The sequence below is a fragment of the Cricetulus griseus genome, chromosome 3 (assembly GCF_003668045.3).
Source record: "Cricetulus griseus strain 17A/GY chromosome 3, alternate assembly CriGri-PICRH-1.0, whole genome shotgun sequence".
Lineage (NCBI taxonomy): Eukaryota > Metazoa > Chordata > Mammalia > Rodentia > Cricetidae > Cricetulus > Cricetulus griseus.
Genome location: NC_048596.1, coordinates 25,669,520 through 25,696,721, shown reverse-complemented (window position 1 = coordinate 25,696,721; position 27,202 = coordinate 25,669,520). Strand labels below are relative to the sequence as shown.

General features: G+C 41.1%; 2 protein-coding genes across 9 annotated transcripts in view; one reads left to right on the top strand and one right to left on the bottom strand.

The window, feature by feature from the left end:
* Htr7 (5-hydroxytryptamine receptor 7) overlaps positions 1 to 2,826 on the bottom strand; it is a 113,180-nt gene extending 110,354 nt beyond the window's left edge. Inside the window, exon 1 of one of the 3 annotated variants that reach the window (XR_003483502.2) lies at positions 2,338 to 2,826. The gene's annotated coding sequence lies outside the window, so the exon portion shown is untranslated. The remainder of the gene's footprint in view (positions 1 to 2,337) is intronic. The other 2 variants (XR_003483501.2, XM_027406351.2) reach the window with 2 other exon arrangements.
* Positions 2,778 to 25,408, top strand: Rpp30 (ribonuclease P/MRP subunit p30). 6 transcript variants are annotated; one of them, XR_004769002.1, is made up of 13 exons: positions 2,778 to 2,925; positions 4,151 to 4,206; positions 5,967 to 6,023; positions 6,385 to 6,459; positions 8,554 to 8,625; positions 13,785 to 13,874; positions 20,995 to 21,111; positions 21,622 to 21,651; positions 22,025 to 22,062; positions 22,574 to 22,653; positions 24,547 to 24,638; positions 24,823 to 24,874; positions 24,969 to 24,987. XR_004769002.1 is itself a non-coding variant. In XM_027406358.2 (12 exons), the coding sequence occupies exons 1-12, from the start codon at positions 2,844 to 2,846 to the stop codon at positions 24,973 to 24,975; spliced, it is 756 nt and encodes a 251-aa protein (XP_027262159.1). In that variant the 5' UTR covers positions 2,778 to 2,843; the 3' UTR covers positions 24,976 to 25,408. The 6 variants fall into 6 exon arrangements, 4 of the variants coding, with proteins under 4 accessions (XP_027262159.1, XP_027262158.1, XP_027262156.1 ...); XR_004769001.1 differs by having other exon boundaries at positions 24,544 to 24,638; XM_027406358.2 differs by lacking the exon at positions 24,547 to 24,638 and having other exon boundaries at positions 24,969 to 25,408.
* Positions 25,409 to 27,202: the final 1,794 nt, after the last annotated feature.

Below are 27,202 nucleotides of genomic sequence, written 5' to 3'. Positions count from 1 at the left end.
TCTCTCACATCCTATGGTGACTAATTTTTACAATAGACATCTTGTAGCAGCCTAGGTTATCTCCAGCAAGCAGTTTATACAGAAGCAAAATTATCGATTAGTCCCAGGACCCATTGTCTTGCAAGAACAATAGCGGCAGTAAAATTTACAAGGATAGACAGTTTCTTAAGATCAGCTTGACTCTTCCACTCACGAAAGTTATCTATCTTGAGCAAGTGCCTTGATGGTCTGTTTCACACACTAGCCGCTGACAAGCTGAAACAACTTTCTCATGGATTCTCTAAGGACAATAGCGTTCAAATTTTGAACATATTCTTCACTATGACAGGTAAGCTCATGAGCTAGACAAGTTTAGGGTAGACGGCAGGGTGAGAAGAGCTGAGAGGAGCCAGGATGCCAGCATGGACTCTGTAACTGGTACTTGAGATGCTGAAACAGTCTGGAGGCCAGCATGCACTTTGGTATGCTATTAGGCACCACGGTTAGCCATTTTTTCCCAGTTTCTTTTAGACCTGATGCTAAATTCCATTATGGAAGAGAAAATTATTTAGAACCATTTTCCTAAAGTCCAGGATAACAGAAACTACCACCACCACCATCACCATTACCACACCACCACCACCACCCTGTGGACTTCTTTTGAGAATTAAACCAGCAAGCAACAGGTCCTGTTCCATTTAAGAATTTCTAATGTTTTCTTCAAACTTTGCATCCTTGCAGCCTCTGCCACCCATTCAGGCCAATATTCGACCTTTTATTCCGTATCATTTCTCTATACCATCCTTTTCCCTCTTCGCACTCCTGCCTCCTCCTCTGCCTCCTTTTCCTTCCTTCCCATCCCCTGCTTCCTCTCACCTTCCTTGACCCTTTATTTCTCTTCATTTTCTCTCCTTTACCTGCCATCCACAACTGTCCTCTCTGCTTGCTTATCTCAGGAGACAATACACTGCGCAGCAACTGAGCCAAATGCTTCAACCCGCCATTATATAATTGCCTAATTCTTTGGTTGCTCAAATGTCAAAAGAAATAGATGTTGATTTAAGAAAAAACAATACTAATTGCTTTGAAAATTAATAAGACACACACACATAAGTACTTGCAAATGGTCTGCCCCAGTATAGTGCTCAATTATTTTCATCCGTTCATTTTATTTCTCACCCTTTCTCTTCCTCTTCAACAAAGCTCAGGGTATAGAGCAAAGGGATTCTAAATGGTGAAGTCCACAGCAACATCACCACGACTTTAAAACAAATATGTCCTCTTCAACCTAATCTCAGCATCAAATAATCAAAATTCTTAATCTTAACTTAGGTCCACTACACTATGGCCATACTACTGACCAATCCAGATTTTGCGATCATGTATGAAGATGCCTTTCTACTTGTACAAAAGCCAGCACTAGACATTCTGTTGAAAAGCCAGTGGTTTGTTTTGTATGACTTTGCTCTAGTGGCAGAAGTTGTTTTGCTGTTGTTTTGTTTGGGGGAAATACCAAACAAAACAACAATTTTTTTCTTTATGTAAATTAACCAAAGCTAGGTGTGGCAAAGCACAGCTGTGATCCCAACGCTCGGGATTCTGAGACAAGAAGATTGTGAATTTGAGCCCACCCTGGGCTACTAACAATAACCTGTTTCAAAATAACAATAATAATAATAATAAATATTCTCTCAAAAATCAGTAAGAAATTAGAGACCATTATGTTGAAGAGTATTACTCAAAGTGTGATCAGAGGGGAAGTCCTCATACTGTTTGCAATCAGTACAGAAATTGAAATGTTTCTAAACCTTTTCAGCACTTCGTTATTGTCCTAATGGTCAAGTCCTACTGATCGATAGACTTTTCTTATTTGAGAACCCAGCAGTTCAGATATCATATTACTGAGCTGCAGGAGGCTGGGGCAGCTTATTGGTAATGCATAAAGGATTCCCATGCTAGCCAGCCAGAGACAGAATGGAAAGGAGTAAAGAACTGCCCTTCTGCATCAAGTGGATTAAAAAGAATGCCAGCATTTTATGCCGTCGGATAATTGATCTGCCAATATTCAAAAGTTAATTTTTAAAGTAGAAACATCAAATGATATTGCAATATGTCTCATGAAAATTTGTGTATTGTCGCTAAGCTTTCATCTTTGAGAGTGCCCTGCCATCTTGTGGTTGTAGATGTTTCTATAACAGAGACCCATTATCTTAGGCTTAGCCCAAAGAACTAAAACAATCCGCCCCAGAGCAAGCGCTTCAAAGAGGCTTTTAAGCCCATTTTCAAAGAATGGAATGGACATTAGAGAAAGGAAAGAAAAACATTTTCCCATGTCTCTTCATGTGCTTATCAACTTACCTACTTTGGAGACTTATGTATCCCTCTCTGGCCTGGATGTCACCGTGTAGATCAGGATGGCCTCAAACTCATAGAGTTGCCTCAGCCCTCCAATTGCTGGAACTGAAGGCGTGGGCCACCACCCCAGGCTCACCCAGCTCTTGGAACAGGGCTTCACGACCTTAGACGTCTGCTTGATCTCAAAATGCTCTATGGGTGTGTTTAGAATGAATCACTTTCTACTCTGTTGTATTGGCGAGAGGGGCGGGGGGAAAGACCCTACTGTGTCTACCAAACATTCTCGTTCAAATCACGACAAAAAGGGAGTAAGTGAGGCTGTAGGTTCGAGCACACTAACTTTGGCTGGTTTCTAGAGGACAGGAAATACTGTGCAGAGAGTAGACGACTGAGAAGGGAAAAACCACAAATCCCAGGATGCCAAAGTGACAGCCTACAACTCCCAGCATGCTCGAGGAATAACAGGGCGACTGCGCAGATTGGCGCGCGGGTGCTCCTGGGACGTCAGCATGGCGGCGTTCGCAGATTTGGACCTAAGAGCGGGCTCGGACTTGAAGGCTCTTCGGGGACTGGTGGAGACCGCTGCTCACCGTGAGTCTACTGGCTTCGCCCCGCGAGCCCGGCCCCTCGCTGCCCCCATACCACCGGTTTGCTTGGTAGTTTTTCCAGGCCCTATTATTGGGTCTCTCGTGGGATTGCGGCATTTCCCTAGAGGCAAATGGTAGTTGCTATGTCTCCCGGATCCCTGGCGTGTGAAACTCACAGGCTACTGAGGAAGCTGCCGTTGCCTGGGCTTGCACAGTCTTTCCGTGCGGAGGGAGAGAACAGAGGCCAAAGGGGTCGAGGTGTTGGCAAGGGGGCTGTGAGCTGATGAATGGTAGGCTCTGGGACTGGACTCCAGGTGTACAGTCCCCTAAGCCGGTGGGTGCTTTTAACGTCAGTCCTTTTGGGCCCCGACGACATCTGACAAATACAGAAAGCTGGGTCGCAGGCAGGAACTGCTGTGGACTCTTAGAGAATGGGGAGGGTGTTACCTTATTTCTCCCGAGTTTTAAGTTCCTTGGGGATGAGCATTAATCATGTGTGCTGTCGCCTGCCATAGGGTCTGTCAAATAATGGATGCTCTAATAGCTTGAACTCGGGAGTTATTAGACTAGTTTGCCATTACCATGCACTATCTTTTATATTAATACTCTATCATCTTGTTGGTCTTTAGACAACTTAAAGACAAGAGTCGTGATTTAGATGTGTTGGCGACAGAGGCACTTTTCCAAGCAGTGCTAACTGTTGTGAGGATAAGGCAAACCGTCGTTTTCCCTGTCTTTTACTGTAGAGCACCTCAAAAGAGGTGTAAGGGATTCGTCCTTCCATTGCACCTTCGGGTAAGGGAGGAAATAGAGCATCGCAGAAGAAATGAATGATAATGAAGGTGACGGAAAGACACATAAACTTGATGGAATAAAAATGAACAAAGGGGCAGGAAATCCTGAGAATATTGTTTGGAAAGCAGAAACAAGGTGTTTTTAGTGTTTTGCTAGCATAAATCACAGCCTAAATATGTGCCTGGCACTCTTCTAAAATGCTTAATTTTCATGACACTCTGAAGTGCTGTCTGCTGTTAACATCACTTGACAGATGAACAACCTGAAACATAACAGTAAATATTATTAAACCCTCTTACTTTCCAAGTCTAGAAACAGAATCCAGGGCTTTGTGTATGCTAAGCAAGCATTCTAACACTTAGCTACATCCCTAACCTCATCTCATACTCTTGAACAAGAAAGAATATTTTTTAAATAATCTATTTTTTTTTCAGTTGGATATTCAGTTGTTGCCATCAATCATATTGTTGACTTTAAGGAAAAGAAACAGGTAAAATAAGATTTCTCTGATTAATTAGTAAATAAATATTAAGACTTTACAAGCCCAGCAGTGGTGGCACACGCCTTTAATCCCAGCACTCCAGAGGCAGAGGCAGGCAGATCTCTGAGTTCAAGGCCAGTCTGGTCTACAAAGCTACACAGAGAAACCCTATCCCAGAAAAAAATATCAAAAACAACATTTACAAATATTTGTATTTGTGTTGGGAATAAGGAACTAGAAATGTGGACTTGTTGCAATGACCACATACTTAACAAAAACAACACAAGGAAGGAGGAGTTTATTTTCTTATACTTTGAAGGTATGGCAGCAGGAGCATGAAGTGGCTAGTCACAGTTCCTCCTCGGTCAGGAAGCAGGAGATGAATGCTGGGGCTCAGCTCACTTTCTCCTTTTTAGTTAGTTCCCTTAGAACTCCAACCCATGAAATAGCTCAGTTTGCATTCAGGGTGGGTCTTCCCTCCTGGGTTAACCCTTTATGGAAACACCATTATAGAAATACAGAGGTGTGTTTCCATCATCATTTCTAAGTCCAGTAAAATTGGTAGTGAAGCATAAGTCATCACAAGCATGTTTGCGTTTTGAGACAGAATCTTATGTGTCCCAATCTGGCCTGGAATTCAACTGTGTTGCCAACGAAGACCTCCTGCTAAGATTACAAGCCCATGCCCAGTTTATGAGATGCAGGGGTAGAAGGCAAGGTGGTGTGCATTTTAGAAATCACTCTACCTCTACTTACTGAGCTGCCATGTGGCAAGTCTTCTCTGTACTGCTAGCTCCCAAATAGTGAGACTTCTTATTATGAAAACTTGGCCTTAGCTGAGGGTTGTTTCTAACTAGCTCTTATGACTTAACCCATTTCTGTTAATCATCGTGCTGCCATGTAGTTTATGGTTTTTACCTCTCCTCCTACACGTCATGCTTCTTCTGAGTCCAGCTGTGACTCCCCCTTCTTCCCAGAGTTCTCTCTGTCCAGAAGTCCCACCTATACCTTCTACATAGCTGTTGGTCATTTAATATTTATTAAAACACAGTGACATATCTTTACACAATGTAATCAAATACCTTGCAACACTGTGTCTCCACCCTCTCTACTCACTGGGCTGCATCCCCAACCCTCAACTATACTTCTTTAAAAACACCCTATGCTTACTCTTTTACAGTAATAACTGAACTAATATATATCATACAAATTCAAAGATGTTTAAAATTACATTGCTGTTAAATGAGCTATAACCACGATATCTTGTTACCATGGTCTTATTAACTCATTTACTGATTTTTTTCCCATTTATTTATTTATTTATTTATTTATTTATTTTTCCGAGACAGGGTTTCTCTGTGGCTTTGGAGGCTGTCCTGGAACTAGATCTTGTAGACCAGGCTGGTCTCAAACTCATAGAGATCCGCCTGCCTCTGTCTCCCGAGTGCTGGGATTAAAGGTGTGTGCCACCACCACACCTTTAATAGACTATCAAATACATATGTATGCATACTTATTTTTAATTAAACAACTGTACCTTATAGGTCATTTCTGTCTTTAAAAATTGTTCTTATTTTTATCCTCTGGTGTTCTGAGCATCTTCTCTGCTCTTTAGTTTCTTTCCTTAAGAAAGAAAAAGGCTGTTTAGTACATTTGAATACCAGAAATTAGCTTTTTTTGATTTTTTTTTTCTGAGATGCCCTTAAAGTGTTTTGTAGTGCTTAGTTCTTTAACATGTAACTAGGATTGCTGTTTATCATTTGTTGTAGGAAATTGAAAAGCCAGTAGCAGTTTCTGAACTCTTCACAACTTTACCAATTGTACAGGTAGGCGTTTTAGTGTTTAAGTGTAGTGTCTGCCCATTTAATTCAAACATCTCGCCTTCCTGTGGTGTTCTCTGCTTTCTGCCAGTTTCACCTTCCCATCAGGGCTCGTCTCTTCATCAGTTTTTACTGTCCATCCGAACTTTTTGGTATCCTTCCTAAAGTCCCACAGCTATTAAATTATCTCATTGTGTAGTTTACTAGATGTGCGTAGTATTCTCTTCTGCTAATATATATTCCTGTAGAACAAGCATGCTTTGTTGATCTGTACCGTCCTCTGTAAATTTTACTATTTTGTACTGGTTAAAAAAAGAAACAAATCAATTGCATTTTATCTTTTTTAATAATGTATTTTTGTTTATAGGGAAAATCAAGACCGATTAAAATTTTAACTAGATTGACAATTATAGTTACAGATCCGTCTCACTGTAACGTTTTGGTGAGTTTGTTGTTTTTCTACATTTGGCTTCTAAACTATATTAACTAACATTGTCACCTGTCATCTCACCCTGTTCTTCCACCACCTGTAACCCTCAAACCCATGACACCTTCCTGCTTTCCCTGTGTGTAGAAGCCGCACAATATAATGTGTCTCTTACAAAAAGTTAGAAGGTGCCAGCAACAGAGGAGAAATGTCATCAGTTATTCCAGCATTCACAGATTATACATTTTGAATGTACTTTTTCATTCTCATATACAGTATCAAGTTTGAGGTTTTCCCTGTTAAGCAGTAACTGTGTTTTACTGATATATTCTCCTTTCCTAGAACAGAAGTATTTTCTTATACATCTGGCATTTTAATTTTATTGTTCAGAATTTTCATTGTGAGCTTGTGTGTCACAGTCATGTGAATTACCCACAACACATGAAGTACTTTAGCTATATCTAGGAAAAAATGCTAATTCCACTGAGGGCTGTGATAAAACACCATGACCAAAGGCAGTGTGGGCAGGAAAGTGTTGATTTCAGCTTACGGTTCATCATTTCATTCAAGGAAGTCAGGGCAGGAACTTGAGGTAGAAACCGGGAGGGAAGAACTGTTGCAGAGGCCACAAGAAACACTGCTTACTGGCTTACTGCTCATAGTCTGCCCAGTCTGCTTTCTTATAGTACCCAGGACCACCATCCTAAGAGTGGCATTGCCCATAATTAGCTGGCCTTCCCACATCCATCATCATTCAAGAAAATGCACCACAGGCTTGCCCACAGGGCAATCTGATGAGGGCATTTTCTCAATTGAAGATCCCTCTTCCCCAAATGCCTCTAGCTGTCAAGTTGACATGAAATTAGCCAGCACAGTTGACCTCTTGTCAGCTTCACACACAAATACGTCACTGTTAAACCATAACTTTTCCTTTCTTGCTCATCCCCAGAATCTCATATATGTAATAGTGTATAATATAAAATATTCTAATTTTTAGAAGTCCCACAGTCTTAAAAATTCAAACATTTTAAAAGTTCAGCCTCTCCAGGCAATGGTGCTGTACACCTTTAATCCCACCACTAGGGAGGCAGGGGCAGGTGATGTCTGTGAGTTCCAAGACAGCCAGGGCTATACAGAGAAACCCTTTCTCAAAAAAAAAAAGTTCACGCTCACCAGGCAATAGTGGCACATGCTCTCAGGATCTCGGAGTTCAAACACAGCCTGGTCTACAGAGCAAGTTCCAGAACAGCCAAGGATACACAGAGAAACCCTTTATCAATTTAAGAAAAAAAAAAAAAAAAAAAAAAAAAAAAAAAAAAAAAAAAAAAAAAAAACAGGTTGGAGAGATGACTCAGGGATTAAGAGCACTAGCTGTTATTCCAGAGGTCTGAATTCAATTCCCAGCAACCACATAGTGGCTCACAACCATCTATAATAGGATCTGATGCCTTCTTCTGGCATAAAGGTATACATGCAGAGTGCTCATTAAAAAAATAAATAAATTTTTAAAAATATCCAAAGTCTTTCTCAAAGTCCAAGCTTCTCTAAAATATCCAGATTCTCTGTAAAACTCCCAAAACTCAAAGTCTCTTAACTGTGGGCTCAGTAAAATAAAAAAATAAGTTATATTCTTTCTGACTCCAAGAAACCAGGGAATCGGCTGTCTCCATGTTTCCTTTTCCCATACACATAAGGCTATAAGCCCTTTCTAGAACTTAGTCATATTTATGGGGGGAAAAGTTCACCCATTCATACATAAATTAATAACTTTGCATAATATAAAGCTGTCTTGGAATTTACTCTTAGTTCTATTTAAAAAATGTAGCTTAATATTTCTCTGTCTTCTCTGAATGGTTTCAAATCTGGATTAAAAGGGATCTTTGTTCCCTAAAAGGCCATGATAGTGGCTTTTAAGTATATGTTCTCCTTTGTTGAGTGAGTGTTGTGAACACAGGGACTTGCAGCCAGATGTGGTAACTCAGACCCCAGCACTCAGGAGGCTAAGGAAGGAGGACTGGTTTAAGTTTAAGGATGTTGAATGTTGCTAGGTGACCAGGCATCTGTTTATATATTTTGCTACTGTGTGATAACATTCATTTTGTCTTACAGAGAGCAACTTCTTCAAGGGTCCGGCTGTATGATATTGTTGCAGTGTTTCCAAAAACAGAAAAACTTTTTCATGTAAGTGACAGGTGAAAAAGGATACTGTTTTCCCATTATGTAAGTCTATTGTTATGACATAGTAGATGCCCTATTCCTCTTAGTTCTAGTTTCATTTATGTTGCTGTGATTCAAATAAGTGGACAAAAAGCCACAAGGGAGAAAGGATTAGTTACTGCCCATCATTCTGGAAAAGCCAAAGCAAGAATTTCAAGCAGCTGCTGATAACAGAGCAGAGAGGTATGCATGTGTGTGCACTTGGTTTTGTGTGCAACAGTTCAAGACCACCATCACCACCCCCACCCCCTGCCTGGGAAATGGTTCTGCTCACAGTGGGCTGGGTCTTCCCCACATTGATTGTCTTAATTAAGATAATTGCTCATAGACACAATCCATGGCCAACTCAATGCAGATGGTCCCTCAGTGAGACTGTCTTCCCAAGTTAAAGAGTTTTTCTAATTATTTATCAATAAAAACTCGGGAGTCAGATATCAGGTAAAAACCTGAATGAACAGAGAATTGACAGAGACTTGAGCAGTGATTCCCCTCTCTCTCTCCTTCCTAGATCCAAAGGGGCCAAGAATCCTTCTAAGCCCTGCCCTACTACTTCCTGTGTCTCTTTACATGTCCTCGGTCCTCCAAAACCTCTATGGCTAATTTTCATCAACTGGTAGCTAGCTTGGCATTCTGATTCAAACTTAATTGCAGTCGGGATGGCGGAGTGCCATCAAAATATCCCACAACACCGGGTGATTCTAGTTTGTGTAGTGTTTACAATTAAAGCTAACCATTACAAGTCCCACCTGGAAACTATTAGCTTTTTCTGTTTGCACTCAGAGTTCTGGGATTTCATAGGGGCATATATGAGTGGCATGCTGGTTTGGATTTAGTCATCCTGGTAGACATTTGATGGATTGGTGTGAAAGAGCTCATGAATTTTCTCCTGTTCCTTTCTCTATGCTTTGTTCAGTTAAAATTTCTCCTTGGTAAATTCACCCATGTCCACTCAGTAACCACTTCAGTTTCTGGCCTTATCTACTTCTGCCTGTGAGAGAAGAAAAAGGCAAGCCTGTCTCTGGTCCAGCTCCCTCTGCAAGCTCTGAGGTGTAACCCATATGCCAGTGTAAGGGTCATCCCTTAGTTTTCCAGAAACTCCTCAGAATCAATTTTTGAGAGCCTTTGTGAATTGAATTCCTTTTGTTCTTTTAGAATTGACCTGTTGATTTTTCAGACAAGAAGGAACTTAGCACATGGACTCATTTTTGTCTCTATGATAGACTGCCCTGTTCTTGCAAATGATTACAGTGGGGGAAAAAAACTGAAATACTCTTTTAAGTAATGTCTTTATAAGGAATGCTCAGGAAAATGAGGTATAATTAATTTTAGATGTAGTTATGAATGTTCTCCTAAACTAATCTCAAAAAGGATCCATCTGCCAAAACAATATTGCAGGAAAAAATACTAGTCGTACATTTTTTTAATTTTACACCCTTTTTTTAAGGTAGTATTTTTCTTTTTAGATTGTAATTTAATTAGATTGTTCTCTTTCCTTTTCTCCCTCCAAACCCTCCCATATACCCCTCCCTATGCTCTTTCAAATTTATGATATTTCTTCATTTCTATCGAATGAATATACGTATTTGTATATACATATATATTTCTAAATGTAACCCATTGAGTCCATATACATATGCATTATATATTTCTGAATATAACCCGTTGAGTCCATCTAAATGTTACTTGTATGTATGTTTTCAGGGCTGACTGTTTTTCAAGCAAAATTTATTCTAAAGCTGTAGACGGATCTTTTTTTTACCCTAAGTTTATCCAGTAGAGGGAGCCATTGACTACGGAGGCTGATGCAGTGTCTCAGGGTTTAGCAGCAACTGCTAATTAAGTTAGTAGAGAGAAACACCACACCACAGATTGTCCAGGATGCCTGTGCGTGAACACACACACACCTCACCACACCACCCATTTTTGGTGGCTTCTTTTATGAAATAAAAGATTATATTAATTCTCAAGTATTTTGTTATAGATTAGGAATGAGTAGAAGCAAGTACTTAATCATCAAAGACCTGTGGACCAGGTATGGTGGTGCAGGCCTTTACTGCCTGCACTCCATCACCAGCACTTCAGAGGCTGAGGCAGATGGAGCTCTGTATTTGAGGCCAGCTTGTTTACATTGTGAGTTCAAGGACAGCCACCACACCTGACAGGGAAGTAGCTTTATAAAGTTCTGGTTTGGTCCTGTTCCTGCCATCTTTCAAGCCTTGCCTGTGCAGGATGCTGTTGTAGAATGTCTGCACGAAGGGGACATCTCTGAAGGCAGCATCTCTCAAGAAACAGTCTAAGTCTTTCAGCTTCAGATTTATCTGGGATTATTATTAAGTTACAGATCATTAGGTCTTATTTACTGAATGAATCTGGAAATATAGGCTAGCCAGCCATTTGATAGTTTTTAGGTGAATTTTGTGCACGTGTACAGTTGAGAGCTACTGCTTATGGGCATCTCTCTGCCTTGGCAAGCCTGACTTATGTGTATGATAAGTGGTGGCACCAATAAAAGACATCCAGCGTGAAAGGTTGGCTGAGCCATACTCTCTTGTGCCTTGCGTTCCACAACAGCAAAAATCAACATATGTTTGTACATTTTTGTGGGGACAAACTTTTAAACCATCATAGATGTCTCTGTCCCTCCAAGAAAAAAAAAAAGTTAAATTCAGATACAGTCTACCAATTTTCAGCCAGAATTGAGATACTTAGCTCCAAAACTATTTTAGACATAATTCTGTCATTTTAATGCTTTGGGGAATGTTAGATTAAGCCTCCCCAGTGCTAGGAATAAGGGCATGTGCCCCTTCTTCACATAGTTCTTTGAATGAACCAGTTGGACGTTTAGATTGATAGAAAGTTAAGTCACAGAGTACTTTGGAACATCTTAAATTTAAGAGGTCTCCTCTGTTGCTGAAAGGTCTTTACAATGCCCGTCCTTCAACCAGTGCAGATCGCTTGTTTAACTGCCTCCCCCATAGGAGAGAGGAAGAAACAAAAAAATGTATGATGAGAAGGAGCCCAATTCACCTTTAGTAGGGAAGTCATTTAAAGTCTTCTTTTCATTAAACCTAATTATGTTCATGATAATAAATTCCAACACCACTTAAGTCTATGTATAAAAAGCATGCTTTCCCAGCTAAAATTTCTCCAGAGGAAGCCAATACTTTCTTGTGCATCTCCTCAGAAATGCCGTCCCCCACTAAAACTCCTTTCTTGTTAACTCTAGAAGCAACCACCACAGGCATTCTTTTGTTATTTTTCAGAAATATTTACCTACTTCTTTGACTCATTGTCCACTGTTTATCCCTCTGTCTTCACTGTCACCATACTTTTTGTGCCTTATAATATGTGAGTTCTATAACTAAATGTACCTCATCCTTTAAAACATTGGCACATTCCATCCTATAAGAGACCAAGGGGATCATAATTACTTAAGTGAAATGGAAAGTTTTTTATTCTGTCCTCTCTTTGTGATGGTCTGGCAGTGACTGTTCTTGCACTATTGTCTTGGCTTGTGTGGAATTTATAGCTATATAATATAATAAAGTCCCAGTAAAATATATTTCTATAAGTGATAGTGCTTGTCCGAACGTGAATTGTTAATATTTACTAGGGCTGTGGCTCAGTGGAGGAAGTAAAATGTTGGTGGCTCTTGCCATCGTGCTCTTCGCTGTGCTCCTGAAGATGAACAGATGCTGGAGTCAGCTCAGCTCTGAACCTCTGCAGAACCTCGATTCATTTTTAGCAAAGTCTCTGTTGTTCTTTGTGAGCCAGACAGCTGGAGCAGTTGGGATGGGCAGATTCTTTAGGAGCCAGATATTCCTGCCAAACAACATAGTCTCCCAGGCTCTTACCATGTAACTCTTACCATGTAACTATGACCATCTTCAAACCAGATGGTCTCTGATGACCACTAAGCCATGGGGCTGGGACAAGAATGACAGAAGCTGGCATTCTGAGGACAATGGGTGAGATGTGACATCTGTCACTGCTGAAGAACTGCCCTTCCTACAGGCATTACCAATACTTTCTTTCCCTTGCTCCTCACACCGTGCTTTCCCCTGTTCTTGCTACAGACACTGGCTTATCAGGTTTGCTCTTGAAGCCCATATGCATCAGTATTCTAAGCAGGGGTGGGGTTTTTTGTTGTTGTTTTTTTTTTTTAATGTGTATTAGTATTTGCCTGCATGTATGTGCATGTATGTATATGTATCACATGTTTGCCTGATGCCCACAGAAAGCACAACAGGGTGTCCAATCCCCTTAAACTGGAATTACGGATGGTTGTGAACCATCATGTGGGTTTGGGATCTGAACCCAGGACCCCTGAAAAAGTAACAAATAAATGCTCTTAACTGCCAAGCCATCTCTTCAGCCCCAGTGGAATATTTTCAACATAGTACAAAACAGCCAGTGTTTTTGCCTCGAAATCAAGTAATGTCTGAATGATTGCTGTCTAGGCCTGTCCCCTCAGTATCTTTTGACTTGCACTCCATAATCTGTGCACCAATTTGCTTTCCTCCCTAACTTTTCTATTTATCCTGTTTGCCTTATCTGTTTCATTTCTTTTGTATGTGGTTTATACAGATATTTTCAAAACTCTCTTAGAGATGAGTACAGAGAATCCTCTCAGCTCTGCTGTAACCCTTTGCTAAACTGTTTCTATTAGGATATGAGCAAAAGGCCATCACCCACACCATGCTATTTCGCAGCCACAGTAGTCCACTTGGAACTACAGCCTGAACAATTCCTGGTGGAAATGTGCTCGGTAAATAGCTTGTGTAAAAGATGGACTGGCATGCACTCATTATGGCTTTCCAGTCCTTGGATTTCACAACAGTTACCTTCTGCTTTCTGAAATAACTAAAAGTAATGCTCTAGATACTGACCCCAATTCAGCAGCTCATTCATAGATACAAACTTCATGAGTTAGCGGGCCTTCAGGCTGGCCTGAAAGAATAGCAGACACTGGCTTTGTAATAGGTTTGTTACAATTCAACACAGAACCATCATGATACCTGTGGAGTAAGCCATACTGTTTATGTTTTTGTATATAAAGTATAGCCATGTCTCTCATTCCTGTGCATGCCAATTTTCTGTTAATCTATTTTTCTTCTTGACAGGTTGCTTGCACACACTTAGATGTGGATTTAGTCTGTATAACTGTAACAGAGAAATTACCATTTTACTTCAAAAGACCCCCTATTAATGTGGTAAGTGCATTTCTTTCTGCTATAAACTTGAATCTGTAGACACTGTCTGCAGACTAGAAAAGAAGCAGAAGAAACCTGTGTTCTTGGGGCCTGGGTACTTAGTAATTAGAGCAGATTCAGAAAAGAGAATTTTGGTTTTCTAAGCTGACTAAAAGAGAAAGTTTACAATAGAAAGTGTCTAAGCTGGGAGCTGTGGGGTGGCTCAGTGGATAAAGTGTTCACTGTGCAAGCATGAGGCTAGGAGGTTGGATCTCCAGCATCCACACTTAAAACCAGGCAGCATGACAACAGGCTTGTAGTCTCGGCATAAGGGAACTGAGACAGGAGCAATCTGGTAGCTAGACACACTGAATCAGCCTGCTCTGGGTTCAAGTATGAGGCCTGACATCTGATGTCTGCCCCTGGCTTCCACACACTGTGTGTGTGTGTATGTGTGTGTGTGTGTGTGTGTGCGCGCGCGCGCGCGCGCGCGCGCGCGTGCACACACGCTCTCTCTCGCTCTCTCTCTCACACACACACAAAGAAAATATTTAAGCTGATTGTGTTGGTACTCCAGGCTACTCTAATAGGCACTTGACCCAGAAGTTCAAGACCAACAGCAACACACTTGAGACCGCCCCTGCCCAATAATAATAAATTTAAAAAGGATTTGGTTAACTATCAGGGTACTGTTTTTGAAAGGCCTAGGAATTAAAATTTATGAAGAATATTTCCAGCTTGATATTTAACAATGATAGATATTTAAAACCTCAACATTACATTAAGATGGAAAAAGTTAAAAAAAAAAAAAAAAAAAAAAGGCCAGGTGGTAGTGGCGGTAGTGGTGCACGCCTTTAATCCCAGCACTCAGGAAGCAGGTGGATCTCTGTGAGTTTGAGGCCAACCTGGTCTACAGAGTGAGTTCCAAGATAACAAGGACTACACAGAAACCATGTCTCAAAAAATCAAAACAAGCAAAAAAGCAAGGAAACGAGAAGGTAAAAAAGACAGAGTCCTTGAAATTCATAAAAATCGAGATACAAAAGGAAATGGTGTGAAGTCACCAGGGACTGGTAAGTGAAGTCACTGTGCACGGTGACCTGCTAGCTTCCATGGTGAGTGAAGTCACCGTATATGCTGTGGCCTGCTAGCTCCCATAAGAACCACTGCAATAGGGTAGCCTATGCGCAGGGATCCTTTTATTTTCCCTCTGGATATAGACTTTTTCTCATATAAATTTCTCTTTTTCCTATACCTTTCATCTTCTATCCGCCATATTGCCTTCTAAGGCTCACACCCCAGCCCGCCCCCACTCCACCCCCTGTTTCCATTAAAGAAAGGTAGTATTACTTCACACCAGTAACTGATACAGAAGTTATGAGGTCACTGCAGCTGGTAACTATTTGCTTTGATAGCCAGAACATAGAAATATTGTTTAGCATAGTGACTTCCAGAACCCAGTTATGTTATCAAAAACTATTACCCAAGGAAAGGTTTAGCAAACATTCCAAATCCCATTCTGAATTATGTCAGAATTCAAATACCGTTTTCAAAGTAGACAATCGTCTTATTCTGAAGTCTTTGTAGAATTATTTTTTTCCTTGCTTTTGTCTCCCTTTTCTCCTAAAGAATTTCTGCTTGAGCTGGGTGTTAGGGGCAACAGTGAGGGTAATGTAAGCTGTTTAATGTGGAAGATATAAGATGACTTATGTTCTAACCCTAGGCGAGTACTACTAAGGTGGTTTTTTTAAGTGCCAAATGTGTAAGGAGAATACGGAAGAGCTAGCTACAGAACCTGAACCCCAACTGTGATGATGGTAGCACTTCTAAATGAAGACATGAACGTTCTAAACCCCAGGCAAGCGTCACCCTTAGACTTGGGGATCTATGTTATTCAGCAGATCATTTATCAAAAATGAGGAATGAAATCTGTCAAGTTATCTGGCTTCAGTCACAGGCTTCAGACAGGTCTGGTTGTACCTGTCAGGTAGGACCTGTGTGGTCCACACAGGGGAACAGCTCCCAAGCGCTTGGTACCTAGATACTATTAGGTACAAAGGACCTACATTTATGGTCATCCTGTTGGCCTTTTGTGTTGAAAAGGCAATCTCTGCCTTACAAATCTATCTCTACCTTTTACCAGTCTCAGACTGCGTGTCCCACAAAATAGCTACCTAGAATTAGACAGCACAGCCACTGTGTATATTTTTTGTTAAAATTAACAACATTTTCACCTTAATAAACTAGGAAGCCCATTTTCTAGGCAATTTGCCTGAGTAACCTTATGCAGAGTTCTGTGTCCTTGGCTGGGAGGAAATAGTGATATGTGGACAAAATATGGAAAGGAGCAATGTACACCATATAATTCCTCGTGGCACATGGCAGTGGTCAGATTCCTAGTGAGGGTTTATACTTCAGTCTCTTCTGAGGAAGCCTTGCCATGAAAGCAGCCTCTGAGCTTCCATAGTACTCCAGCTGTGCGAAGGCTTTTCTCGATACCCCAGTGCTGGCCTGTGAGACCTTCCTGAAATATGCTGTTGAATCAGTGTATCTAATTTAAATTAGCAGTCAGCATTTTGGGGAGTCTGGCCAAGATGCTTGCTTTTAGACATTAGGTCGATGTCAATGTTGCATAAGGGCAATGGGTACTAGGGTAGCATTAGGAGAGTGGCCCTCGAGGCAGGCACCAGGACACTAACACCTGCCAATTACGTCTGGAAGTGCAGAAAAGTTGCTGTTGAGAGTGTCTGATATTTCTGACATGATTCCCACATTTTTCACATTAGACATTCTGAAAAGTAAAAAACATTGACAAGTGGGATATGCAATATTTAACACAGTGTCTACTTTATAAAAAAAATCCAGTATGAACATTTTACATATGTTGTTTAATAAAAGCTAGATGGAGGTGTGGACAGAAAGGCTGCATAAGATTACATTTAGTCTTCATCTGGTATAGGAGACTGCAGTGTGAGCTGACCAGGAAGCAGGTTAATTTATTCACTTACTTTCATGAAAGAGAGAAAACTAGAAACAGATAGCCATATTTTTGTTTGGGGAAAACTGCACTGTAGAGGTACAGTAAGTACATCATGGTAAAGGCTGTGGTGCATGTCCACCATACACACATTTAAAATTTAATAAAACAACAACTCTCACTTCATGATGGCCAGGAAATTGAGAAGAAGAAAGGACAAGACAAGTTCCTCACATTCTTCCCAGTTGCATACCCCAAAAGACATTTCTTCTTCCCTTGACGTTTGTTATTTTCAATGCTGAAATGTAACAAAAGTAATGTAATGGAGAAAGGATTTGTGTCTGCTCACAGTTTGTGGAAATACAGCCCGTCATGGTTGGGAAAGCAAGGCAGCAGGCAGCTACATGGTGACAGCATGCAGCCGCAGGATCTTCCATGGAGATGCAGGACACAAAGCAAGGGAGATGCAGGACACAAAGCAAGGTAGTCTACAAAACCTCAGTGACCCACTTCCTCTAGCAGAGTTCTACCTCCCAGAACAGCGCCACCATCTGGGGACCAAGTGTTAAATATACTGACTTACGAGAGACATTTACACATTCCAAATACAACATGGCCACAAGTCTGAAATCAAGGTGTGAGCAGGCTGTACTCCCTCTAAAAATTATTAAGGGAGCCTTTCTTTGAGTCTTCCAAACTGGTGGTGATTTATTAGCAACTGGTGCCTAGCTGCCACAGTAACACCATTCTCTTTGTCGGCACTGTGTTTTCCTATGAGTCTCTGGCCATTTTATAAGAACACCAATGAGATTAGGAGCCTGCTGTTTTCAGTATGACCTACTCATCTTGATTACACCTGTACAGACTATCTCCAAAAAAGGTTACAGTCTGAGATCTGAAATTCTACAGGTCAGGAATGTAACATCTTTTACAGGTGGGGGTACAGTTAAGCTCACAGTACCCAGCTGTTCTATTCTAGTTTTTATCTTTCGGATAATTTGAAGCAGCCCACATCTATTAGTAAAGGCTTACTAAACATTGTACCTCTACAGTAAATGCTAAGCAGCTGTAAAAGAAAATGAAATTTACAAGCTGACATGGGAAAACTTCCAAATCAGTCAAGATAAGAACTTAACAAGACACCTTTTAGGTAAGAAGAAGGAAACTATGGTGTGTATTCATGTTCGCTTACATCTGTGTGAAGAAGCTAGAGGAAACATAAGAAATAAATGAAAGCAATTACAGCAGTGGGGTAGGGCAGTGAGAGCAGATGCAAGGAGGACCTGCTGTTCCTTCTGTATCTTTGATCAGTGAGTCAGAAGACAATGAGATCCTAACAAATGACACACCGGAAGGCTGTCTACCCCAAGTTCAGCGTAGGCACTGATTCTTAAGGCAAGCAATCAGCGTGTTGCCCTGGAATCAACTCTTGGTTTCCCTTCTTCCTTCTCCAAAGCTTAGCTTAAGTTTTTAGTGCTTAGAATTTTATTATCCATAGCTCCTGATCTAAGTGTCAAATGCTGCCCTTCGTGACATCATTGTGACTATTATTTCTCTTTAGTAAGAAAAAAATCTCATCATCTGCCTATTCAGGCACTTCCATTCAGACATGAGAACAGAAGCCAATCAGGCAGGCACGCTCATTCTCTGTAAAGACATTATTATGAACAATCATACAATGAGCTTACGACAATTTACATAAAATGCTCTTAGGAGCAGGAGACCAGGTAATGACTGTGTTTTATTCATCTAAAACAGCAAAGTTATATGAAAGAAATATTCACAGCCTTCAATAGCACATTATCTTTAATTTCTTTCTCAGGAGTGTTCTTAGCAATTTTAAAGTGAACCTGATTAATGTACCAAGACTAGAATCATATGTGAAAGAAATTAAGCTGGCAATTCTATCCTGTTTTCCTCCATCCTCTCCCTCAAAGGGGTTTTTATTTTGTTGTGATTCCCAGACAGGTTTAAAAATTTAAATTGACTCAACTAGAAACACTTAGGGATCTGATCATTCAACACCACACTGCTCACATCCTTTATTCCTGTCTTCAGCCTACTGCCCTGTGGTTTACTTCTGCAACTAGAAGGGTGGGGAAATATGAGTCAGACTCTTTGTCTGGTAGCTTTAGCGAAAGAAATAGCTGAGGAGATAACTTGAAATGGCCAAAGAGATGTTTTTATTTATCTGTGGATTTCCTTCACCAAGTCCATCCCAGTTCCTTGATCATCCACAGTGAACAACATTGTCACATGGCCCCTTCTCCACAAGCTACAGTCAGAATATACCTGCTGCTGATGCTGCTGCTGCTGCTGCTGATGATGATGATTTGAATTAGAAAGGGAGTTGTACCAGCCCTGAGAAGTATAAATCTAGGCAGGGAAATTAGGTGTTTGTTTAATTACAGCACCAACATCGTGGCATCTAGATCTATTCCTAGAAGGAATGCAAGCCAGAGAATTAGAGATGGGGAAAAAGATGTCCAAAGAGGGGAGAGTAGTGTTTAAATTTCAGCTAAACGTAGAGATGTAGGAAAATCTAAACACTGCTAGCCGTAAGATCAGAGGACAAAAGAAGAGAAAGAAGGTGGGGGTGGGACATGGAAAAAGAAATCTGTTCAAGAAAGAATAGAAGGAGCTTCTAGATGACTTCAGGTCGGCGAGACCAGTCCCTTCACTCCCTGGCGACCCTGAGTAGTGAGGCCCATAGAGCCTCACCTTGGAGACCAAGACCATCTTTCCCGAGTGAGCCAGCTATCCTGCCTTTACTTCAGAGAGCCACCATAACCTGCATGAGTTTGGCAAGTTTCTAAGGCCTTAGTTCTTACCACAGGACTCCTGCGCTTCCTTCTCCAGCCTCTGGCCTTCCCTCCATGCTCCAGGCCCTGAGCCTGTTTGTTCTCTTCCCTCTGAAAGGGCTCTTCATCCACTGTGCAGTTGCTTCATTTCTCTTCATTGAAAACCTCCTTGCTCAAATGTACCAGAGCTCTGAGAAGGGCTCCGCTTTGTCAAGTAATTAGTGCTTTAAAACAAATCTGTTATGAAAGGACAGACTGTTGAAACTTAAGAAAAGCAGTGCATGAGAGAAAGACACCATGTGACAATGTTCAAGCAAAAAGGCTTTTTTTTTTAAGGGATCACAAAAAGAGGAGAGGTGAGACCAGCCTCTGAGGACAGGAGCAGTGGAAGAGAGGAAAGAGAGGCAGAGGCAGAAGGAGAGAGAGAGGATGGGAGGTGGGGAGGACTCTTTTAAAAGAGGACATAGTGAATGTGCACAGGTGATGCTCTTAGTGATGCTGCAGCTGAGGGCGTATCCTGTCAGAACCCCAAGGACAGGCCAGCACAGATGCCTGAATACCAACACAGACATTGCATCCTTTAACCTGGGAAACTGAATTGTGTACTGGTGAATTTCAATCCCACTCCCGTGCTTTGCAGACTTTCCACTCTTAAGAGAACACTAAATGAGAAAACTTTCTTCCTCATGGAAAGACCAAGCCCATATGGCAAGCTGGGCAAAACCCTGAGGGAGCAGATCTCATTCACCTTTTTTTCTGAACTACAATGAACCTTAAACAGTATTACTTAAACAGAATGGGCTGGAGACATGTGTGTAAGTCCCAGCCACAGTTCTTTTGCAGTACCTCAACCTCATTTGTTAGCACAGTTCCTCAGACATTCGGTTAGCATGGCATTGTTCTGTCATTCAACAGTAAATGACTTAGCCATAAATAAGGTTTCCCATTCCTGCTCCTCAACCCCTTCAGATGTCTCCTCCTTCCCCTTCATTCTCTGGTCAAGTTGCTCAGCTCACTGTTGGTTCACACTTTTCCTGTATGTGGGAAGCACATCTTTCTCCTTGGATCCCTCGTGGAGTAGTAGCCCTCTGCACCACACTGACTTGGCTGCTCTCAGCCTCTGTAATTCCTGCTTCCGTAGTTTCCCTCCCACAGCTAACAGAAGCTCTGTCAATCAAGTAGAGCCTCTTGTCTGTCTTCCTCACTTTGGATAGGGGTGCAGGGGTGTGGGTCCACCGCCTCTGTTTAAGCCATTCCCTTGCTATGTAGGAGGTGTACATAGAGGGGAGGAAGGAAGGTGGGGAGAGACTTAATGTGTTTGGCTTTGACAGTTTACAGTTTATCTTCTTTATTTCTGGTGAAGGCAATTGACCGAGGTCTGGGCTTTGAACTTGTCTATGGCCCTGCTATAAGAGATGCGACGATGAGAAGGTACACAATTTCCAATGCCCTCAATTTGATGCAGATCTGCAGAGGAAAGGTATAGTTCCTGAGACAAGGACACTTTTTACCTCTGGTGGTTACTAGTGATGTGCTGGTGCTGTCAACTCCATTCTTAGCCTTAAGCAGAAAACTCTCAAGACACTAAATTCCTTCATTTCAATGAGTCCTACAGGGTTTTGTAAAAACTCCCCAGGGAAGAGTGAGATATGGAGGGGAAAGATGGCTGAAAGCCTTTATTTTTGATAAGGAATTTGCAGTTTGCCTCAATCAAAGACTTCTCTAAATAACAGTTATTTGTCTCTGAGTGAATTAAAGTTACAGCTTTTAAACTTGATTTATCTGCACTAAGATTTGTTTATGAGGCTTACTCTGCCTTTTGTATTGGCTGCCTTGAGTGTGACATGAAGAGCTTCAGTATTTCCACATTCATTATTTGTCTTTAAAAGAAGTTGGTATTTGAGCCTCAATTGCTGGTCATTCGTATTATACAATTCAATTATTTTTATCAGTTATCTAAAAATAATGTTGCTTACTTTCTGTTTTATAGAATGTAATTCTATCCAGTGCTGCAGAGAGGGTAAGTGTGGAGTGTAGGCTTTGTCTTGGTAGTTTTAAAACTTCACTACGTTTTTAGAAAAACTGAAATAACAGTGTAACGTATTGCCTATTTGTGATTTAAAGGCATTTGCCCATAGTAATTGATAAAATGTATCCTGTTCATTTGGGCATCAGGTGTTGCCTATATATATTTATAGCTGTGGGTTAATTAGAATAAAGTGATTTTTATTTTACCCTTTACTTAATTAAAAATACTTTACATGATTTATTTATACTTTAAGAAACCTATCACAATTATAATAACCTTAAATCATGAAATTTTAGATAGTTTTATCTTATTTGTTATAAATAATTAAAATGTTAATAACATCTCATTTATTTTTTTATTTTAGCCTTTGGAAATCCGAGGACCATACGATGTGGCAAACCTGTATCCTCTCAATGTTCTTTTTAAAAGCTTGAGTTCATATTAGGTGGATGGATGCATGTGTCAATCAGAAAATTACTTTCAGAAATCAGTTCCCTCCTGCCATCTTTTGGGTCCTGAATATCAAATTCAGGCCATGGGAGTTGGCAGTAGGCACCTTTACCTGCTGAGTCATCACACTGGACTGGGATTTTCCCTTAGAAAACTGAATCAAAAATGGCATTAGAGTTTAGCCTGATGTTTTCTTACCCTTTAGTTGTAAGTTTACTGCTCAGTAGCCTCAGAAGCAGATTACAGCAGACTGTAAACTTCATCTTTCTGGTTTTGGATAAAGTGGCAGAAGAGAGAAACAAGGGACTCTACATGATAATGACAGTTAGGCGAGACTTAGAGTCTTCTCAGATGCAGGTTTTCGATGGGCTAAGGGCTCACTGACCCTGTGAGCTGTCATTGTCATTTGTGTTTGTATTGTCCTTGGCTGACTCTGGGTTGAAATCTTTAATAACTCTATTAGAGGGCTACTGTTTGGGCTGTCTGAAAATGAAGCCAAGGCTGCCGTGTCCACAAATTGCCGAGCTGTATTTCTCCATGGAGGTGAGCAAGTTCTCATATAAATGGTCGTGTTATAGTCAGGTTACTATCAAACAATTGACATATATCTGCTTTTAATATCCTTCCCTCAGAGTTCCTACAAGACTGCCTTTTCTCAACCAGTTCTGACCATACACTCTGCTCCTTGTCCTCACTTTAGGCTTTACTTTCTATAGTTTGCATTGCAGGACTGATCATTGAATATGTTCTTTCTAACAACACAGTGTCCCTTTCCTATGTTTTCAGAGGCTTTTAACATTCGTCTTGCTTGCTTCTCTCTGAATGGGCTTGCTCCCTGCTGAAAATAATGAGTTTCAGACACATAAGTGGGACTAGTGGTGTTAGTCTGACAGGATCTCAAAGCCCCTCGCTTCAGATCCCCCTGGAGGGTTGTATCTAGACTATGGTTACCCATGAGAACGTAAGATTGGGTTAATGCGTGTGAGAAGACCCACTGTGGGTGGCACTGCTCCCTGGGTGGGGATCCTGGACTGGATGAAATGGAGGACACAAACTGAGCACCAGGTTCATTACCGTCTGCTCCCTGATTGTGAGTGATGTGGGTCCTGTCTCCCTGAGCTCCTGCCGTGATGGACTCTACCCTTAAACCGTGGGCTGAAACCCATTACTCTACAAGTTGCTATTATTGGGGTATTTTATAACAAAAACAACTAAGAAAAGCCGTATGTTAAACCATTAAGAAAAACAGAAACTTTTTTTTTAAATCAAACTCTAAAGTCAGTCTACAGCTTTTGCTTTTATTATAACTCAGAATATTTCATTTCTTGTTTTGGTTTACAGGGTCAGGTATCTACTAATCATATATTTTGAGTACTTTTTTTTTTTTTTAACCAAGGTGGGGTTTGGGGGATTTTTTGGGTTTGATTTTTTTTTTTTTTTTGCTTATTTGAATATATTGTACTAAGTTACATAAGGCCATTTTTGTAACTATAATAAATGTACTTTGAGCATATTCCCCTCCATGCCCCTCTACGTAGCCTCCTTTTTCTCACCCCCATTAGTCCCTTTCATGCAAATTCCCCACCACTAACCCCCATACACACACAGTTATTAGTCCCTCTGTTCACACTCTCCCATTAGTCCTCTTTGTGATAGCCCGTCCGCTACCTCCCATCGTCCTCTTTGTTCATATTCTCCCCACTTACCCCACATTGATCCCTTGGTACATATCTCCCCACACCTCCCCCATTAGTCCCCCGTGTTCCTCAGACAGTTCCTTAGATTCTGGCCTTCCGCTTCCACGTGGTCTGCTCGTGTCTGATTTATGTCTCCATGTAAAATGGGAGGCCCACAAGGGAGGCGAAGCCCACAAGGGAGGCAGAGCCCACAAGGGAGGCAGAGCCCACGTTTCCTTGCTGTGCTCTTTCTAGCACTGTTACTGTGCATGGTGCTTCATTAGTTCATCCAGGCAGTTGATTCTCCTGTGTGCCTTCATTCTTATGTCTATTTTTAGTCTACCTATCCCAACATTTTGAACATTTCAAAACCACCATTAGGGATCTGTATGTTCTGTATATGACAGTGCCTGCCCCATTAACATATTTTTAAGGCAGGTTGACTCAGTTTAAGTTCAGCTCTGCTGCCAAACTGACCTGAGCATGCAAAATAATTCCACTTTAACCGTGTGTAAAGAATTATAAATCTGAGTTTGGTTTGATGTGTTCTCTCAGCAAGCATTTGTTAGGTGGATGTTGTGTACCAGGTCACTGGTGGTCGGTCAGTACAGCACAGTGTTGAGAGGTACATCCTAATCTGCTGAGGGCGATGGCATGTGCCAAAGCATGAGGTCAGCACAGCCCTTGCTGTGGGAGCAGTACAAGTGACTCCTGCATCTGTGCCTGTGATTTGTTCATCTTTTTACCACACATAAAGCAGTTGCTAGACCGGTGCCTATGGCTGGTTCTGACTGCATAAGATGCCATGGAGAGAGCAATGGAGAAGCCCTGCTCTGCAGTTTAACTTAAGAGGTAATACTTAGGACTGGACTGGATGTTAAATACTGCTCTTTGTGCATGTTGGGAAAAGATAATGATCATAAATGGCATCAGCACTTGTCAGAGCTCTCTATGGTTCTCTTATTTTCGTGCTGTAGGCCAAAGAAATGGGTGATGCTGGTTAAACCACTTCTCCTTAAATTGTATCTTACACCAGGTATGGGGATGCGTGCCTGTAATCCCAGCTCTCAGGAGGCTAAGGCAGAAAGGTCAGAGTTGGTTGGACTGTGGAAGGATTCAAGGCCAGCCTGGGCTTTATAGTGAGATCCTATCTCTTCACTCAATGTCATTTCTGTTTTACAGAAACTAGGAAAACTGCTTTTGGGATTATTTCTACAGTGAAGAAACCTCGGCCATCAGAAGTGGATGATGACTGTCTTCCAGCTTGCAAGAAAGCTAAATGTGAGGGCTGAGAAGGCCTCAGTCTCCATCAGCTGCCTCCCTCTTTTCAGCTCATCGGTCACAGTGGAAGGGAACTTCTGCTGAGTTGATATTTTCATTAAAGCCAGAAACTAGCAGTCTGTAAAAACAGCTTTATATTCAGACTACTAAAACAGCAAATAAAACCCAGTGAGGTGTTCTCTGAATACTAACAGTTAAATTCATTTAGATATACTTAAAGAAAAAAAAAAAAAACTGTTTTATCCTTTATGTGAGTAATGAGTAACAATATGTACACCAAAGTAAGATGCTTTAATATTTGAAGATATTGAAGATAAATAATGTCTTTTCTATTTGATACACATGTTTGTTTGTTTTTTAATTTTACTGTCCAAAATGTAGTTATTTTAAAGACTTAAACCCTATTGTGGGGGACACTTTTATTTGTTGAGTTAAAGTTCTTCCTTAAGGACTGCTGACCTTGTAGAAGCAGAAGGGACACTCACATGAAATTACTTGTCTCATTCATTTACTACCTTCTGCCTTCGAGCTGTGCTTAAAGTGCATTCCTCCTGTTAGTTAGAAACTCGGTACCTAGTAGTGATTTTCCTCATTGCAGTACAGTTCAAAGCATTTGACTCCAAAAAAAGAAAACAAAAGCCCTTTGGAAATAATTTCTTTTTAACAGCAAATTTACCAGACTAAGTACAAGTTGTTATTTTTGTAAATATCTGCATTTATGGCCTATTGATGTAAAGACCCCCAAGACAGTGCAGTTAACTGTAAGGGAAAGAAGAAGAGCTGTCTTCTGAGGTGAGGCTGTAAGTGCTTAGAAGAGTGCTTAGCAGCAAGCACATCAGCAGGATTGTGAAGCTCCAGTCCAGGAATGTTAGCATAGCTCAGTGTTAAAAATTAGGGTATATCGGTTCTTTTTAATGCATTATACTTTACCGTATTAATAGGAGAGATGAGAGGAAAAAGAATATTCCAATAGCAATATCTACTCTTCATTTTATGTGTAACAATGAAAACCCTTGACAAGTACCTGGCGTGGTGGTTCCCAGCTGTAATCCCAGCACTGGGGAGGCTGAAGCAGGGGGATCACAAATTTGACACTAATGTGGCCTAATAAGTACAACAAAAGAGCAAGAATAGTGGAGGAATGCCATATAGGTAGCTCTGTGGAGTTTGTACACGCATATAAAGCATGACGGCTGTAAAATCAAACCTCAGTGCCGGCGTTCATTGACTACTGTTCACAATGACTAGAACCCACTAGACATCCATCAGCAGATGAGCCGGTAAGAAAATGGTGCATACACATTCATAATCACTTGACAGGATCTAGAATCAACTTCCAGATAAGCCTGTGAACAGCCTGAGAGTAATTATCTAGATTGGTTCATTGAAGTGAGAAGATTCACCCTACATGTGAGTGTCACCATTCCTTGGGTTTGGGATCCTAGACCTTCATAAAAAGGAGTTGTATTATTTAAAAAAAAAAAAAAAAAAAAGTTAGCATGTGCAGGCATTCATCACTTTCTGCCTCCTGACTAGATGCTCCGACTGCCATGCCTTCTCCATGGTGGACTTTCCTCAGACTGCAAGCTGAAATAACCCTTTCTTTCCTTCAGTTGCTTTGATCTGATACTTGTTGCAACAATGAGAAAACTAATCCAGACATACAATAGAGTTTTATTCAGCCATAAAAAAAGAATGAAATGAGGGCTCCTGGTCCTGCTGCTAGTCCTGGTGACCTGAACCCCAGGACCCCCTGTTAGAGGGAGAAAGCTAACCTGTAACCTCCACATGTACTCCATTGCAGTGGTATTTATGATTTATTAAAGATTGACTAAGGGTTCAGGAAAGCAAAGTCAGCCTCAAGCTGTAGAGATCAGGCAACGGTGGCATACACCTTTAATCCTAGGACTCAGGGTTAAGAGGTAGACAGATTTCTGAGTCCAAGACCACCTAGAACTACACAAGAGTGAATCAGTCTAAAAGAGAATTATAGGTCACACCTTTAATCCCAACATTAGGAAAATAGGTAAGACTGAAGCAAGGTCTCGAGAGGCATTCATTCTCCAGCCACAATGCGGAGAGTTACAGTCAGAGGCTTGGTGAGAGCTTGTGGAGACAGGATCAGCCCATTCAGC